The sequence below is a fragment of the Labeo rohita genome, chromosome 1 (genome assembly GCF_022985175.1).
Source record: "Labeo rohita strain BAU-BD-2019 chromosome 1, IGBB_LRoh.1.0, whole genome shotgun sequence".
NCBI classification, from domain to species: domain Eukaryota; kingdom Metazoa; phylum Chordata; class Actinopteri; order Cypriniformes; family Cyprinidae; genus Labeo; species Labeo rohita.
In genome coordinates, this window is record NC_066869.1 from 32,786,059 (window position 1) to 32,802,044 (window position 15,986).

Consider the following 15,986-nt stretch of genomic DNA (forward strand, 5'->3'; position numbering starts at 1 on the left):
ATGTGGGGCTCAATGAAACCAAGCATTTTAATTTTTTTTTCCCCACAAAATTTGTGCCAGGTTTTTTCAAAGCTTTAATACATTGTTAAATCTAACTTAGAATGGAAAAAAACACTCACATTTTCAATTCAGCTTTGTGGCCTCACTGTACGTGCATAAATATCAAATGTGGAATTTAAATGCCACATGACTGCTTGCAAGTATGTGTTGCTGAAGTCAGCCAGACTCCCCTCTGTTAGACCTCGGTTTCCTCCTCAGCAGTCATATGAGTGCTGCAGGCCAATATCACATAATGTCTAGGTCACTACACCAGAGGAGACATCATGAACCTTGGCACACCATGACAAACCCATCCTGTACATCAGCTTGAACCCCCTGAGCTAGAGGCAGTTTACCCTTTTATTTTGATTTGAGGCATCAAAGTCTGCAGATGGGATTAATATATTGCAGTAGACTAAATGTGTCACATTGTGAAGCATAATGCTTCAGAATATCTCCAGTCTTTCATTTTCCTCACCTTGAGAGTTTTAAATGTCAGTTTGTCTGTTCCTCTTTTTATTCTTCAGCTGTTCTATAGAGTCACTGATGAAAATGCCAAAAAGAGAGATCTTCACCTGGTGGGAATGATCTGTTACTCTAGTCGACATTACCTAGCGTTCGCTTTTCACAGCAAGTCTTCCAAATGGATCTTTTTTGATGATGCAACCGTGAAAGAGGTATTTAACAAGCACACACACATTTGTACACATATTGTAAGAGTGAAAGAGTTCATATTATTTGACAATTTACTTAAAATTTCCTGATAATTTACTCACCCCCATGTCATCTAAGCTGTTCATGTCTTTCTTTCTTCAGTCAAAAGAAATTAAGGTTTTTGAGGAAAACTTTCCAGGATTTTTCTACATATGGTGGATTTCGATGGTGATCAGCAGGTTAAAGGGTTCAAATTGCAGTTTCAGTGCAGGTTCAAAGGGCTCTACATGATCCCAGCCGAGGAATAAGGGTCTTATCTAGCAAAACGATCAATCATTTTCTTAAAAAAAAAATTCAGTTTATATACTTTTAAACCACAAATGCTCGTCTTGGACTAGCTCTGCAATGCATGTCTATGACTTCATACATTACGTAATCACGTCATGGGTGGTTAGTTCTTCATCTGTGCAATTCGGTACAGTACGGTAGGGCAAAAAACTCATCTCATTTTCTCCTCCAACTTCAAAATCATCCGCCATCATTGTTTTACCTTTTTTGTAAAGGGCGTTTGACTTCTTTGCACATTCGCTTTGTAAATACTGGGTCGGTACTTCCGTCCAACGTCACACATGACCTTTCCAACGTGATTATGTAATGCATGAAGTCATGGACACAGAGATACAAGTATTTGTGGTTAAAAATATATACACACACATTTATTGGCTGGGATCTTGTAGACCCATTTGAAGCTGCACTGAAACTGCATTTTTTAACCCTTCAACCTGTTGATCCCCATTGTAGTCCATCATATGGAGAAAAATCCTGGAATGTTTTCCTCACAAAAGTTTTTTTTCTTTTTGAAGAAAGAAAGACATGAGTGAGTAAATTATCAGAAAATTTTAATTCAGGAGCAAACTAATCTTGTAAATGTGTTGCATTATGGCTGGAAATGAAAGATTGTAGGTTTAAACACCATAAGGTTTGATCCATAGGATTCCATCATTTTGTCTTTGATCATAGCAGTTAACTGTTAATCTAATCTTACTGTCAGTGCCAATGTATAAGGTGTTTGAAATATAATGTACTATGTAAAACTACAAATCATCCAATATTATTCTTCTTCTAGCACTTTGGCTTCTGAAATCATACATGACAGGTTGTCTGCTCTACTGAGGCATATTTGAACTGTTAAAACAAATAAAACTATGACTTTTAATGATACATATTTATTGTCACAGTTATACTTATTATTGTACAGACTTTTTTTGGAGTTGCATAACTAATTTCTAAAAGACAAGCCATAGCTCATAGCTAGCACCTTTCCATAGCTCAAGAACACTTTTCACACAAGACACAGGGAAGTAATCAACAATTGAATAGTACTCCGGAGAGACTTGGAAAATGAGTTCCGGATTTTAGTTACCACTAGGGTGACCACCTGTCCCGCTTTGCGTTGTACCACACAGCATTTTCACCCCTTATCCCGCACGTCACATATTGAGAAAATGTCCCGCATTTTCAGTCTGTTGGTTTTTAATGCTCATATTACGAAAACGTCCATGCTTTCTTTTGTCTTTTAAAGAAAGCTTTTTAATTATTCTTTTTGCGGCATAGTTTCTGCGCAAATGATTTGTGGACCTCATCAACTGATCTAGAACCACCAACGGAAATGGTCGAGCGCACATGGAAAAACACAATATTCTCCATTCGTTTTGTGGCGTTATTTTAATGACAAATGTCCAGAGCACATTATTGTAATGCGGGGCGCATCAAAATGCGCAAGCACAAATCTCTTCTCTCGCAGGTGGATTTTCTTCACTCTCATAAAAAAGACGTAGAGTCAGGTGTAGACGTTTGTTAGTGAATCTATTTTCAGTGATTGTAATTAGACTGACTGATAATGAGGTACAGACTGAGTAAGTTAAGTGCAGAGCTTAGTTAAGAGTGAGAGCAAACACAGTCTCTACGTGATGTGATTTATGTGCTGTGTCAAGGTAGCTAGCAGACGGTTGCTTAAGCCTCTCTGCTTTCTGGCCTGATCCCCAGTGAGTCAGATACTCACACTGTTAAGATTATTTACCAAATTTAAGAGGTACACCTTCCCATAGAGGAAGGAGTCAATCTCTCTTCAACAGACCAAGTCTACATCACTAACTCTTACAAATACAGTATCTTTGAATGTACTTGGACGTCATGGACAACAAATCTCTGTTCTCCACCTTTTGGAATAGAGCCAGAGCAGATTACAGTGTCTGACATCATCCTTGCTAACACACTCACCTCATTAAAATTACCCTTTGGATTTCCCAACTTGTAAAGCCGGATGTTATTAGTACCAGCGTGAATTATAATTAAATCTATGTTTAAATTTGACTCTGATTTGACTCTGAGTCTCCAGTTCCCATTTTGCACTGGACTATGATCCAATGCAGATGCACCTTTTAAAGCCTTTGCTGTTGCAATGTCTTCATATGCTCTCAGATATTTTGAACTCTTGGTGTCACTGATATATTTTTGTGTTTTCTAGATTGGCTCCAAGTGGAAAGATGTGGCATCTAAATGTATCCGGGGCCACTTCCAGCCACTCCTCTTGTTCTATGCCAACCCGGATGGTACCGCAGTGTCCAATGAGGACGCCCCCAGACAGACCACCATGTGGTCCCGTTATAACTCCCCCCTCAGTGGGAAAGGGACAGGTAAAACTGCCTGGTTTACAGGAAATGAAGAGAGGTTTTAAAATCTTTTGTATTTTTTCAAATTTTAATTTCTTATCCACCTTATTCTTAAACGTGGAAGCAAGCATTTGGACGAGACTTCCGGTTCATTAGCTGCTATTGGGAAATAATGAGAATAAATAACAACATGCTGTAAATGGTAAAACAGTTTGCACTGCAAACCAGTGTGTTCATAATTAAGATAATACATTAAAATAATATGGTAAGACACACCACATTAAAATATCAAGCAGCAAAACAAGCAGTTTTGTACAGCTAAAAATAGCTGGACATGGATGAGACTGGAAGTCAGACATATAAAATTTACAAATGGCCACACCCACTCTTACGGCAAAAATAAGGTGGATAAATTTGCTATTTTTATTACACTACACTTGAAAACACACCTTATAATTCCACCTTATAAAACCGATACCATGTTCTCCAGTACTTGCCCAATACCGATACTTTTAGTTTTGGTACTTGTCAATACCGAGTACAGATATTTTTAAATTTACCAATACATTTTTAAAATATTGGGTACAGAAACCAAAAGAATATGTATAATGTTAATTGGTTAAATTCATTTATCAAATAGATACAGTCAACCCAAAATTTATTTAGACACCTTCAACATTTCTCACAGTATAACAGTTTATTTGCTATGTACTTTCTGTTAAAGTTATCTTATATTATCAAGCCGCATTTGTTCTGACAGAGTTCAGAACAAGTTAAGGGCACAGTTTATTTTGCTATCCTCATTTACATAAATAAACTATAGTGTCCTGCAACCACCACTAAAAAAATATCAAAAATTATTTGGTGTCTGAATAATTTTTGGTTTATCTATGTATCCTTCAGTTATTTTCACACTTAATTATGCCCATAAACATGTACTTCACAAGTTTTTTGTTACTTTCACTGTTCCTTTCTGTTTGTTTTTTTTTTTTTTTTTTTTGCTCTATGGCACATCATCTTTAGTTTAATAGCATTAAAGCTGCTCCTTTGCAGCGGCTCAGTAGTGTAATCACGCATTTTGTTGTAATAATGCAGGGAACCACTTGTCATAAATCTCATAACTGAGAAATTTAAGTCACGTTTTTTTCATCTGAAATGTGCTGCGATTTATATTCCAAAGCGACTAATATAATGCAGAAACTCTCATGAAGCAAGAAAAACATGCGCAACACACGCACATATGTGCAGAAGAGAGGGACAAGCACAGTACAGCTTAGTGCATTTCACACAGGCTGCTAATTTCACTTTCGCCATAAAGTCGTGTATGCTTAAGGTTGAAAATAAATATAGTGAATGCCCCTATAAATTGTGTTTTATATTTATGTACGAACGAACATCAATATAGATTATGCAACAGAAGTTCTTTCTCCCTTTCCTACCTTGTCTGCAAGGAAGGGATATTCACTCGACATGCTCACATATCTGTGGCACCGCATGCTCAATCCACTCTGCGTGCTTTGCTTATCCGCTCATGCACATCAGCTATACAGGCGTTAATACTGAACGGTTAACATTATATTAATTGCATACATATACTTCGTAGACATCCTTAATCTGTAATAACTTCATTCTGCTGTCTGTTGTTCTGTTGTCGGTGTTTCTTTGTGTAAATAAGGCACTTGCTTGTGAGCACTTGTCACATGCTGCTTGGTATCGGGGCATTTTAATGAGTACGAGTACAGGAGCTCAGTATCAGGCCCTATTTTTTTGTTGGGGGGTGGTGGATGTGTGGGTGTAATCTGTTTAAATATTTAATCTACTGATTATTGATTATTAAAATTTTAATCTGTTGAACCCAGCATCCTGTCAAGCAAATTTCCTCTCAAATCACTAAGCTGTTGTTTGTATATTATCTAAAACAATATAAAACTATATTAGTACATCGAAATCTAAATATATTATAATGAATGATCTTTTGAATGGAAATTAGGTATAGGCCAACTTTCAATGGGCTCCGAGAGTTATGTAAATTGTGTTTTTATCCATTACAATATTCTATTTGTAACCTTGAGCACAAATCCCAGTTTTGAGGCAAGCATTTGCCGGGTGGATGAGTTGATTTCTGTGCAGGTTTCTGAACTCTACCGAGGACAGGGATTATCACCCACGCGGACTTTCTCTCTCTGCCTTTCACTTTATCTCTCTCTCTCTTTCCGTCTCTCCTAATCCTTTCCCTCTGGCCTCTGCATTGCACTGTTATTCTCTTGTCCCCTCTACCGAATTTTCCCTTCATTCTCTCTGCCATTCTTGCTGTACTCTGACTCATGTGCTAAATGGATATTCTCCCCAGGCTGTCATATTCACAGAGTGCTATTGGAATGGGAAAGCATTCTTATTTTTCCATGAATATCTGTAAGTAGCGCTTGAATTTCTTGTCTTTTCTCGTGTAAGCTTCATTGATTTGATACTATTAGTGTCAGAAGCTGACATCAGTGCAATGCAGCATGGAGCAGTGTTGTACATGGGTAACTATTGTGCAGCAGTTTGTACACTCAATAACTTCCCTCCTCTGCTGGACACCTGCGTGTTTTCATGGTAGTTGCTCAGTCTTGTGTAGGCTGTGAAAGGTCTTAATGTGTTTCCTGGATTTGTTCCTCTGGTGCTTTTGCAAGGATGTTTAATGTGGGATCTATGCCAGCTTGTTCCTCTAGTCTCTGCTGAGCTCTGTACTTTAGACTGAGCTGGCAACACTTCTGCTGAGCAGAACACAGATGCTTTCTCGGTAGTGATAGACTGCTCACGCTGACATGATTTCATCAAAGGTTTTGCTGGTTTTAAGTGTTGGGCTTGATGACAACATCACCCTTATGAAGGGTTATTATTATTTTTCATTTGACGTCAATATTTTCTTACTGGTTTAAAATAATTTTTCCTGTAAACTGTAAAGAAGTGCTGGTGCTCCTGATCCCATTTCACCTGTTCTTGCCATCATTTTCTGATCTCACTGTCCCTAGAAATAAAATTTGGCAGAGAAAAGTATTCATTTTATTATAATTGTATTATTATTATTGGTGCGTTATGTTCTCAAGGTCATGTTTCATGTGTAAAATTCATCCGATGTTATAGATAAACCTTTTTCTGAGTCTGCAGTTGTTTTTACTTTTTTTCACTGTTGCTTTGCAGTCAGGTCAGGGTTACATAATAAATAAGTATTTAATGGTATTTTTCTTTTCTCTTTTTTTTTTTTGGAAATTTTAAGTCTGTCTTACTCTTCAAGTTGGATTATATTATGATTGATGTCGATTTAAATCCAATGAGTTTTCTATTGTTTTGTTTTGAAGGTTTTAGTTTAAATGTATTATTATTCCCTATTTGTCTGGTTTATTATACAATATTTATGTGTGTACAGTGGCAGATCCACTTTGTTCTTCATCTGTGGGGAATGCGGTAATCCATGAGCTTGTTTTTTCCCTCTTTAAACATCTGGGGCGGCTCACTGTGTGCCCTATATAAGCACATAATAAGCAAGTTTGTCCTCTCCCAGCAGAAGTTTGCAGACACAGCAGAGATACCTCTACTCAGAGCTGTTTGTTAAATTACAGATTGCACTGTCTTATTTGATTACTCAACTCAATGTTCACGGGATGAGACTCGATTTATAAAAACCTTTCTCTGAAAATACACTAAAATAGGTCAGTCTACAGTGATAGATAGCATTAAAGCATTAAAGTAGTGCTTTATGGTAATAGTCACGTTTTATGTCCTTTGCATCATGTGCTATGAATAAAGGTTATTACCTGCAAGATTACACCAGTTAACAGTCCAGACATCCTTGTGTCTTTCCGAACTCATAATTCTTTCTTATATGACTTTCCTTTCTTCTGTGGAGCACAAAAGGATAAGTTTACCTGAATGTTCTCACTACTCTTTTTGTAAATGTTGATCTGTTCCTCATACAAGTATAGTCTTTTAAAATACAGTATAGCTTGTTTTTAATTTTTCGGAAAAAGTTAGTTTGGATTTTCTGCTGAACTTCTCTTTTTGTATCTCATATAATAAAAGGTTTGGACTGACATGAGGATGAGTAAATAATTTTCAAGTTTACATTTTTCATCTAATATTTATATTTTATTTAGGTTTTATTTAATTGACCATTTTTTTATAATTCTTTATTCAGGAAATTGCATTGGCATGTGGACACTAAATATTAATGCAAAGTTAGATAAAGTCTAATTGAATGTTGCTTTATCTCTGTGTTTCTCTGTTTCTCTTTTTCTTTGGCAGATACTCAGCTGTCAGGCTCTAAGAAACTGGACAGTGTGAGAGATGTGAGTGCTGGTTCCCAACGAACAAATCAGGGATCCCACAAAACAATGCAGTCTTCAGCCAATCGGTGTAAGTCATCATTATTAGTTGTTCATGTCCACACAATATTTTATGCTTCCATAAATGGTTAACTGAAGAAACACACAATTGCATTAGAAAGCTATCGATATGACGAAAGTCAAACATTTCTGCCTTTTCAATGTCCCAGTTAAAGTGCTTCCAGAAAGTCCCAGCAGGTTCCGAGAGTCTTCCAGAGATTTTCCTCACCGAGGAGGAGGACAGAGAAGAGAGAGTGAGAGAAACTACCGAAGATCAGACTCTCTCCAACACAAAGGTGTGTTAATATAAGATACATATTTAGAATTAAATATTTGAGATATTAATTCATACAAAATTAAAATAATACATCCTGTGCACAGTAGTCTATATAGTGCCCATTATATTTTTTTAACTAAATAATACAGTTCCAGTGATGATTGATACAGAATATGTGGCATACAATAATTATACTTTTTTTTACTAATGTGCTTATAAAATATTTACAATTTAATCTTATTATAGTGTTAGTACCATGCTTCACTCATCCATTTTACCTTGTAGTTTTTAAATTTTGCAATTAATGAAGATTTGTGTGTTACACATGTAATACGGTTACCACTGGTAATATGCATCAATCATGAAACATCATCCACAGGCCAAAACAGAACTGCTAAACCTTTTCATGAGCACTAGAGCCCTTTTTGCATAAGCCGATTTTAGACTTTTATTTTGGTACTATAGTCCTGTGCTTTTTTGCTACTTCATGTCTCTGTCAAAATGCCAAATGAAAATTTATATGCATTTAGAATCTGTTGCTTTGAATTTGAGACAGTATAAAAATATTTGTAATGTTTCATATATATATTTTGAAGATGTTAATCAATTCAGAAATTTATCAGATTTTAATATTGCTAAAGATTTTTTAATGAAACTTTTATCCACTATTGACTGCACAGAAAGAATTAACTGTTAAAGAAATGAATGCATCAACCATTTGAAATTTAAAATTAATGAATTGTAATTACAAAGAATGAATGATGAATCATTGCAATAAAGATTTTTTTTTTCCCTGTCATTTACTAGTTATAAGATTTTTTACTGTGGCTCATTAACCAGCAATAAACAGCCACTGTGCCACTGTTTATTTAATTGCGATAGCAGCTTACAGATATTTTTCTGGGAGTTTGAAAACTATGAGAAGCAATGTGCCCATGATGATTCAACTTTTCTATTTTCAGCTGGGGGATGCTTGCTCTGACAGACGGAGCTTCTAAGGGCAACTTACACACGGGAAAAAAGTTTGAGTACTGGCTAACCTCCAAAATAACAGCAAACCATCTGTCCTATTAAACAGCCTGCCGAAAGCATATATCTGTTCAAAGAAGCTTAACATTCATGTTAAAATCAGCATAACCTTATTAAAGAGTCTCTAGGATTCACATAGTTGTTTTTTTTTTTTTTTGGCAACACTTTACAGTAAGGTTCAGTTTGATAATTACTTTAGTCAGCAACATCAACTAAACAATGAAAGATTAATAAAATGAATTGTAGTTAATGTTAATTTCTGCAGTTATTAACACATATAACTTAATTTTATTTAATGGACCTAAGATGTAAGATGTGCTAACAAAATTAATAAATACTGTAGCAAATTTATTGCTTATTGCTAGTTAATTTCAGTTAATGCTTTAACTAATGTTAACTAAATTAGTATACTATATTGCATATTATCTAACATTATAAATGTGTATTTAAATAATTAGAAACAACATTAATCAATTGTTTATATTGACAGTGTTCCCAAAAAGCATTTGGATGCTTTAACAATCTCAAGATTTACATTAGATAACAAAATATCGAACCCAGTGGCATATGAATCACTTTAATCTGTTACTTAGAAAAATTAGCTGGGGCCAAGGTGATCTCTCTCTCTCTCTCACTCTCTCTCTGTCTCTCTTTCTCTCTCTCTCTCTCTCTCTCTCTCTCTCTCTCTCTCTCTCCCTAAAATATGAAAACCGGATATATACTTGTCTCAATTTTAAACAATATATTAATTGTTTTAAAATTTGACATATAACCCTTTTTTCAGTCATGTTTTAAATTATGTTCTGTTATTTAAGACATTTAGGTTTAAGACATCATGTTTTACTAAAAAGGGCAAATTAGCACGAGAGCGCAATTCCAAAACAGCGCCGATGGGCTTGGAAATTTCTGGGGGTGATTTACTAACAACATGCAAATTAAAGAACACAGGCACAACATCTCAATTACATATCGACCAACGTAATATACCAAGTGCAGCACAAATTAACGTAGTAAAATAAAGAATAAATAAATAAAGAAACATGTTGAAAAGAACCAGAGGCCAAAAAAGGAAGAGTTGCAAGAAGTTTTGATAGACCTGGTATTGCATGACTCCCAGTCAAGGGATCCAAGTCATCTTTTATTTCCTGAAGCAAATTAAAAAGAACTGCAAGTCTTTAGTAAATCCTGACAGTACTATTTTGACACCAAAAGACGGTTTGTGCTGGCGCAAGCTGTTAGTAAAACTGGCCCTTATACTGTACAATTTGGCTTTTGGGCAGTTGATATATAAATTGAATTACTAATTAAATAATGTTTTTATTTATTTATTTATTTTTTAGATATGACATATCCTCGATCATCTTCTCCAACTGAGAATGGCCCAAGGTTTCATTGTGACCAGAGACACAGAACTCTCCCCTCACGAGTCTCTCGACCTGAGCATTCTTCATTACATCCTCATGTATCACCCCAGGAGTCTAACCGCTCAAACCAGGGAATGGCTGCTGGCTCCAGTCGTCATGTTGATTCATCATCCCTATGCCATCGTGGGTCTACAAATCTCCCTGAGCGTAGCAAGTCCAAGCCGTCATGGAGACCAGTGCGAGAGGTCTTGAATGTAGACAGTGTGCTGAGTGAATTAGAACGGCGTCAGCAGCAGCAGCAGCAGCAGCAGCAACAGCGTGGGAGCCCTCGATGTGTCCGTCGCTTTGGCCATGAGAGAGGACTGATGAAGGAAAAACAAAAAGGTCTGATGACTATTTATGAAGATGACTCACGTTTGGAGACTGAAAGTCAAAGCTCTCAGGAGTCTCAGCGACAGATGATGGTGACAAGGCCTAAAGGTGGAGCAAATGTAGCACAGCGGAGTGATAACTGGATGATTCAGAGGACAGAATCAGGATATGAGAGCAGTGATAGGTTGAGCAGTGGTTCCACCAATCCTGACTCTCCAGGTGTTGAGAACTTCACAGGCAAAGAGCTCAGACTCAGTCAAGATGCACAGTACCTCAGGTAGGAGAAATTAAGTAATGATAGGTGTGTAATTTGTCCTTTGGACTCCTTCTTCTTGATACAGTGGTGTATTTCCTCAGGGATCAAGGCCATAATAACCAAGGTGACTCAAAAATGGAAGCAGTGCGTTCTCCGCTGTACCACAGTGAGTATTAATCATACAATACGCCATCCTCTTGTTACAATCAAGTTTTCGTCAGTGCACTGCGAAAATCAATTTGTGTAAAAGCAAATCATGCTGTCAGGATGAGAGTTCAAACAGCTGATAAAAACATCACAAAAATTCACATGTAATAAATAATCGTTTTAGTTGAATGTTTTTATCTTTGGGAAAACTTTGACCCAAAAAATATAATTTGAGAAAACTAATACATATGCCTGTAATTAAAATATATTTTAAAAATTTGGTCTAGAGTATAATATTTTTCTGTGTAGTTAATTTGCTTTTTTTTAAGATTTTAAAACAGTAGTCATGGTCCAGCCAGTACACTCTTAAAAATAAAGGTTCCAAAAGGGTGTTTTTGAAGTGATGCCATAGGAAAACCATTGTTGGTTCCCCAAAGAACCATTCAGTGAACAGTTCTTAAAAGAAAAAAAAAAATGTAAGAACATTTTAAAAATCTAAAACTTTTTTTTCTGCATTTGAAAGGTTCCATTGATGTTCAAGATTCTTCATAGAACCATTTATGCCAATAAAGAATCTTTATTTTTAAGAATGTAGTCGGTACTCTAAACATTTTTGAGCTTTGGTGGTCATATAGGAGAAGTTGGTTTGAATCTAGCCCATGATTTCTGGGTCCTGTCCTTTCTGTCTCTGTTATTGCTGTCCTAAAAAGTAGGGATGGGACGATACACCTACCTCCCGATTCGATACGATTCCGATACTTGGGTGCCGATACGATATGTATTGCGATTTTTTTAAGAATTCCGATTCTACAAGTATTGCGATTCGATATTGTAATGTGTTGCGATTTTGTTTTTTTCTCTCTAGACCATATGGAAAAATGTGAATAGTACACAATATATACACAATAAAAAAAAACATTTTAGCATTTTTCAGTTTATAACAAACTAAATATTTCAGCATAAACAAACAGCCACTAACTTATACAATGTCTCATTTAGAGTTCGTTGGCTTGCAGACGCTTCTGCTTTCTCAGGTTGCTTGGCGTTTAACTCTGGATGATGTCGAGCAAGATGCGCGCTCATGTTAGTTGTATTACCACAGTAGGTTACCAGTATTCGACAGAGTTTGCACACTGCTTTAGACATGTCTAGCTGTTCATTCCCTGGTAATTTGTGAAATCCAAAGTGTTTCCACACTTTGGATTTAAAGTGTGATGGTGCAGGCTGTATATCTCTTGCTGTCTTTCCTTCCGCCATTTTCAATTTTTCGTGTTTGCTAGTAAGAGATGTGACATCATGTAACCGATACAACACATCGCCCTCTGCTGAAATAAAAGACGTAACTTTCGTCCGCCTTGTTTATAAGTAAGTGCTAAAATAAAGCAATGTATTTAATTTGAATAATATCGATTCTGGTGTAAATAAAAAAATCGCGATAGTTAGGTGAATCGATTTTTTGTCCCATCCCTACTAAAAAGTGGTGAAATGCCCAAAAAACAGCTGTTTCATTTTCTCTGCTTTGTAATTTAGTAATTAGTATTACTAAATGAATGTAGAACGAGGCGCCAAGTGTAATGTCATGTCACAAAATGCTTTTGTATATTCCATTTCATGAATCAGCATATCACAAAATGTTCAATTAGTAGAGGATATTGTTTTTGACCAAATACATATCTCATTTACAGAATTAGCATTTAAGGTTATATGTGGCACCGCATTGTGTAGCATGGTCTGTTTTAGTTTAAGCTACATATGTATCCAAACTGCATCCCCAAAAGAGAGACAGGCATTTGAAGTCGTTCCAATAAACTGAATAGTCTACAAGTCTAGTCTACAAGTCTAGTCTAAATTGTGACAAAGCGGCAGTACAGTATTAAATAAGAAATAGTACATCAATAATGCAAAAGGGCAATAATAATTACTAAATTTTCAGGTAAAGGCAGTTAATCAAATTCAATAAAATAAAATACAATATCGTGTGAAGAAAAAGTGTCCTCAACTAAGCAAGCCAGAGGCGACAGCGGCAAGGACCCAAAACTCCATCAGTGACAAATGGAGAAAAAAACCTTGGGAGAAACTAGACTCAGTCAGGGGGGCCAGTTCTCCTCTGGCCAGACGCAGAGTCTACAGTTTTGTCATGTTACTTTGTGATTTTACGCAGCTGTAATTCTCACTAATTCCATGGCAGCACATGGTAGCATGCCAAAAACTGAGAAAATCCCTCTCTCTCCTTCTTCTACTCAGCAAAAAGAGACAGAAGCAGCTTAAAATTTAAAACACTTTGGCCCATGAAAGACTGATATATGTTGCATTTGGAACATGAAACTTTAGGGGGAAGAGATAAAAACAAGGCTTGTGTGGCAGTCACAAAATTAGCTCAAATCTAAATATACCTTTTCAGAACCATCTTGGTTTCCCAGAAGTCATGGAATTTTAAAGCCTCTTCTTAGTAAAGAGAAAAGCACTACAAGACAACAAGACAGCACATATTCAAAAAACAAGAGAAATACATTTAACACCGTAAAAGTACAAAATGTAAAATGTATTCTGTAAGCTTACTGAATCCCAAATCTTAGACTTAGAGCACGTGTTGTATCCTGTGGCTTATCCTCACATGGAGCTCAGCAGGTTGGCAGGAAAGAGATGAATAGTCTGTCTATTTATAAATAAGTGAGTAGGATGTGTCCTAGTGAGTGTGTCTGTGCCCACTGCGATCCAGCTAGGGGGATTTTGGCAGTTCTTTTCCTCTGTCGCTACACACCCATGTCAGAGATGCAAAAATTCACCTTTTATGTTTTATTGTCTGTTGTTTGATGTCTCATAAAATAAACTATTGCACATTTGTTCCCTCAGGTAAACATTTGGTTAAAATTCAGGGAAAGAACTCAGAACATCTTGTGAAAGGCAGCCCAAGTTCAAGGTATTTACAGGCTTTGTCTTTACACTGTAAATATGTTACAATGTACAGTTTAAAACACATTTATAACAGTATTTCTTTGTGATATTTCAATCACAGTTTGCCTTAGGGAATGGAAAGGAAAAATATATAAACTGAATATCTGAAAATAAAAGTTAAATAGAAGTTAAAAATCCAGTCAGTTACCAACTTGAACCCAAGTTTGTAAAAACAGTTATGCATTTAGGTCAATTATATGATGATAATTTGTCATATCTATTAATTTATTCATAAATGCCTTAAAATGCAATTTGTACAATTACTTGAACAGACTGTGTAATGTTTTTAATTTATTAATTAAAATTCATACATTTTAGAGGGGCACAAAATTAAAAGAGGTGAAGGTGATATAACTGGCCTATTGTCATTGTATTCTGTCAATGAACACGCACAAACATGAAGAAGGTCAACAATCCATGGAAAGGTAATTCCATACAAGAGAAGGCTGGTGACACACAAAACGTAGACGTTTAATACTTAACGAACTGAAACTGAACAAATAGGAACTTAAATAAACAAACCAAACGAAAATAATTAATAAGACACAGCTGAACTGAATGATGCAATCAAATCATAGCAACTAACACAACGGTGTAAACAGTGCAAAGTCCAAAGAGAAGGAAGGGTCAGGAGACGGCAGAGGGATGGCAAAAAGGGATGGTGTAGGGCTGGCACAGACAGGCAGGAGGAGGTTCTGGAGGTGGAAGGTGTCCAGGGTGGTGATGACGGAGGGAGGAGCCAGGGAGGAGTGAACAGAAGGAGCCAGGGTGCAACAGGTGGCAGGAGGAACCGGGAAGGAGCCCGGATCAGGAGGAGACAAGGAATGTTCCAGAGCCCAGCCATGAAGTCAGCCCATGGTGGAGCCGATGGCAGGAGGAGCGAATGGAAGGAGCCAGGGTGGAACAGGTAGCAGAAGGAAGCAGGGAGGAGCCCGGAGCAGGAGGAGACAAGGAATGCTCCAGAGCCCAGCCATGAAGTCAGCCCATGTTGGAGCCGATGATGGGAGGAGCGAACGGAAGAAGCCAGGGTGGAACAGGTAGCAGAAGAAAGCAGGGAGGAGCCCGGAGCAGGAGGAAACGTGGAATGCTTCGCTGAAACGTGGAATGGACGTGAAACGTGCCAGCCAAGAAGTCAGCCCATGGTGGAGCCGATGGAGAGAGAAGCCATGGAGGAGGAAGGGCTGATGACACCAGGGAGGCGACTGACAGTGGCGGAGCAGGTGGGAGAGAAGCCCAGGGTGGAGATGGAGAGCTGCAGTGCCAGGGTGGTGCAGAGGATCCAGAGAGCCAACGTAGAGCAGATGGCTCAGGCGGCCAAGCTGCAGGCAGGGATCCGGAAGGCCGGCCGAGGGCAGGTCGATGACTGACCAAGGTGGAGCCAGAGGTGGAGCCGATTGGTCAACGGGTCGAGGCGGAGTCTGGGTCTCGGAGGTTTGAGGCAGAGACCGGGGATCCTCCGACCTGGCAGGGACTGGCAGGATGGAGCGGCATCAGGACGGAGAATGATGAATGGCACAGAAGAGGAGGTGGGAGCGTGAGGCTGGGTGGGAGCTTGTGACAGACGGAGTTCTCTAGGAAGGTGTATGCCACCCGCACACACCAAATTGTGACTCCCAACACCGAGAGTGGCAGACAGGGGAATGATCTCCGTGGTCATGGTAGGGGTGACAGACAGTTCAGAGGTGGACGTCACCACTTTGGGAGAAACAGTGGTGGTGTGTTTGGCCCAGACACACAATATGGCGACTTCCATTAAAGGAAGCACCTCTGACAGGGGAACAACCTCTGTGGTCGTGACAGGGCAGACAGACAGTTCATTGCAGACCTCCGTGGTTGTGATGGGACAGACAGGGAATC

At 37.8% G+C, this 15,986-nt stretch overlaps 1 protein-coding gene and 1 long non-coding RNA gene across 5 annotated transcripts in view; one reads left to right on the top strand and one right to left on the bottom strand.

The window, feature by feature from the left end:
- The window catches only part of usp53b (ubiquitin specific peptidase 53b), a 36,793-nt gene that overhangs the window by 14,080 nt on the left and 6,727 nt on the right, over positions 1–15,986 (top strand). For all 4 annotated transcript variants that reach the window (XM_051110205.1, XM_051110214.1, XM_051110223.1 and 1 more), the window contains 7 exons: positions 567–716; positions 3,221–3,389; positions 7,650–7,760; positions 7,900–8,025; positions 10,376–11,048; positions 11,129–11,193; positions 14,028–14,094. In XM_051110205.1, the coding sequence (XP_050966162.1) occupies positions 567–716; positions 3,221–3,389; positions 7,650–7,760; positions 7,900–8,025; positions 10,376–11,048; positions 11,129–11,193; positions 14,028–14,094 (1,361 nt within the window). The remainder of the gene's footprint in view (positions 1–566; positions 717–3,220; positions 3,390–7,649; positions 7,761–7,899; positions 8,026–10,375; positions 11,049–11,128; positions 11,194–14,027; positions 14,095–15,986) is intronic.
- Positions 10,627–13,829, bottom strand: LOC127165533 (uncharacterized). Its single transcript, XR_007827795.1, has 3 exons — positions 13,734–13,829; positions 13,568–13,638; positions 10,627–10,761 (listed from the first exon to the last, which is right to left on the bottom strand). It is a non-coding gene; the product is annotated as an uncharacterized LOC127165533 (long non-coding RNA).